The sequence below is a fragment of the Galeopterus variegatus genome, unplaced genomic scaffold (assembly GCF_000696425.1).
Source record: "Galeopterus variegatus unplaced genomic scaffold, G_variegatus-3.0.2 Scaffold6184, whole genome shotgun sequence".
In the NCBI taxonomy this organism is placed as follows: Eukaryota; Metazoa; Chordata; class Mammalia; order Dermoptera; family Cynocephalidae; genus Galeopterus; species Galeopterus variegatus.
In genome coordinates this window covers 59835-61843 of record NW_007732295.1, presented here as the reverse complement: position 1 = coordinate 61843, position 2009 = coordinate 59835, and the positions used below count along the sequence as shown (strand labels likewise).

General features: G+C 35.0%; 1 gene segment (V, D, J or C); it reads right to left on the bottom strand.

Moving 5' to 3' along the window:
• Positions 1 to 1441: 1441 nt before the first annotated feature.
• On the bottom strand, positions 1442 to 2009 carry LOC103605935. The segment is given in 2 exon segments: positions 1442 to 1755; positions 1961 to 2009. Coding segments are annotated over 2 exon segments (363 nt in total).

Sequence of the window (2009 nt, the reverse complement as noted above, 5' to 3'; positions counted from 1 at the left end):
TACGTCTTCTTTGGAAAAATATCTGGTCAAGTCCTTTGACCATTTTTCAATCAAGTTATTCGTTTGTCCACTATTTAGTTGTATGCATTACTTATAAATTTGGGGTATTAATCCCATATGATATTTATGATTTGCAATTTTTTCTACAGTTTACAGTTTTCAGTTTAATTTATTGATTGTTTACTTTGCTGTGCAGAGCTTTTTTAGTTTGATATAGTCCCATTCATTTATTTTTGCTTTTGTAGCCTGACCTTTTGATGTGATATTTAAAAAATCATTGCCAAGGCCGATGTCAAAGAGTTTTTCCTGCATGTTCTCTTGTAGGATTTTTGTGGTTTCAGGTCTTATGCTTAGGTCTTTTATCCATTTTGAGTTTATTTTTCTGTATGATATAAGACAAAGGTCCAATGTCATTTTCTTTTTCATATAAAAATTTAATTTTTCCAGCACTATTTATTGAAGAGACTAGTCTTTTCCCATTGTGTCCTCTTGGTGCCCTTGTTGAAAATCAGTTGACTGTATACATTTGGATTTATTTCTTGGCTCTCTACTCTGTTCCACTGGTCTATGTGTCTGTTTTTATGTCAGCACCACACTGTTTTGATTACTGTAGCTTTGTAATATAATTTTAAATTGGGAACTAAATAGGTTAGGACAAATTCCTACGTTAAATATCTACCCCTGTAGGCAGGCTTTAAATGAGAGCAATGTATTTGGATGGTTTTTTAAAAAATCATAATTACATCACAAAAAGAGAGGAGTCAGAGAGATGTAAGTTGAGGAACATTTGAAATCTATTCCACTGTACAACAGATTGTTAGTATGATTTTGTAAAGAAGTTTAAATTAAGTATTTCATTCTACCTTATTGAGTAATGATACCATTTTTGAGAAAAACCAATGAAAGCTATTTTTATCAAAAGTGGATTTAAGCATTCTATATAACAATAAATGCAAAGATGTATCAATAATTCCAAAAATTTAACAGCTCATCAATAGAATCACCCATTTTGTCTGACGATAATTAGATAATTTTCTCACCTCAACAAAGCCAATGCAAGATTTAGATTTTGTTATTGCACTTTTTGTTTTATAATTTTTATATGTGATATAAAATGTGCTATATATTCTATCTCAATATATTAGATAATTAGATAATTTTCTCACCTCAACAAAGCCAATGCAAGATTTAGATTTTGTTATTGCATTTTTTGTTTTATAATTTTTATATGTGATATAAAATGTGCTATATATTCTATCTCAATATATTCTAAAGAATAAGAGATACATATGCTTCTAATGAATGCTATATCTAGACATTCTATATGAATTTGAATAAGCTTTCCAAACCCCCACCTGTGCTGATGCAGCCCCTGCTTCTTCCTGTCTGTGATTAAGTCTCTCCCCTAGGGTTGAGGTTTTTGCAAGGCTCCCACAGGCACCTATCTCACTGTGGCCTCTCTCAGAGCACAGAAATACACTGCTGAGTCTGTGAGCTGTGAGGCTGTGATGGTGAGGCTGATGGAATTGGCTGATTTCTGGAAGTTCACAGAATACCGACCATTTGTTTCATTTTGCTCAGTATAAGAGTCCTGACGAATGAGGAACCGTATTTCTCCACTTGCTGGTTGTTTGTACCAGAATAAATGATATGTAGTATCACGGGATTCATACACACAGTTCAAGGTCACAGCCTCCTGCTCCACCACAGAAATTGCACTCTGAGTTTGAGTTACCTTCTGGGCCTTGCTGGATCCTGCAAGAAAGACGAAAGGAATAGAGTGATCTTTTATTTGTAACTTTGGGGGCATAAGGAATGCAGTGGCTTAGGAACCCAGTGCTCTGATTCTATTGCCCATTATATCTCCCTTCTAAGCCCCATCAAACAACAGTGATCTGCCTCTCTCTGCAACTTTCAGACCTGAGGAAAGCCAAAGTCCCATGTTTGTGGCCATTCTTACCAAAACAGATGGCGGCTATGACTGCCCTCAGCAGACTGGTGATCAGCAT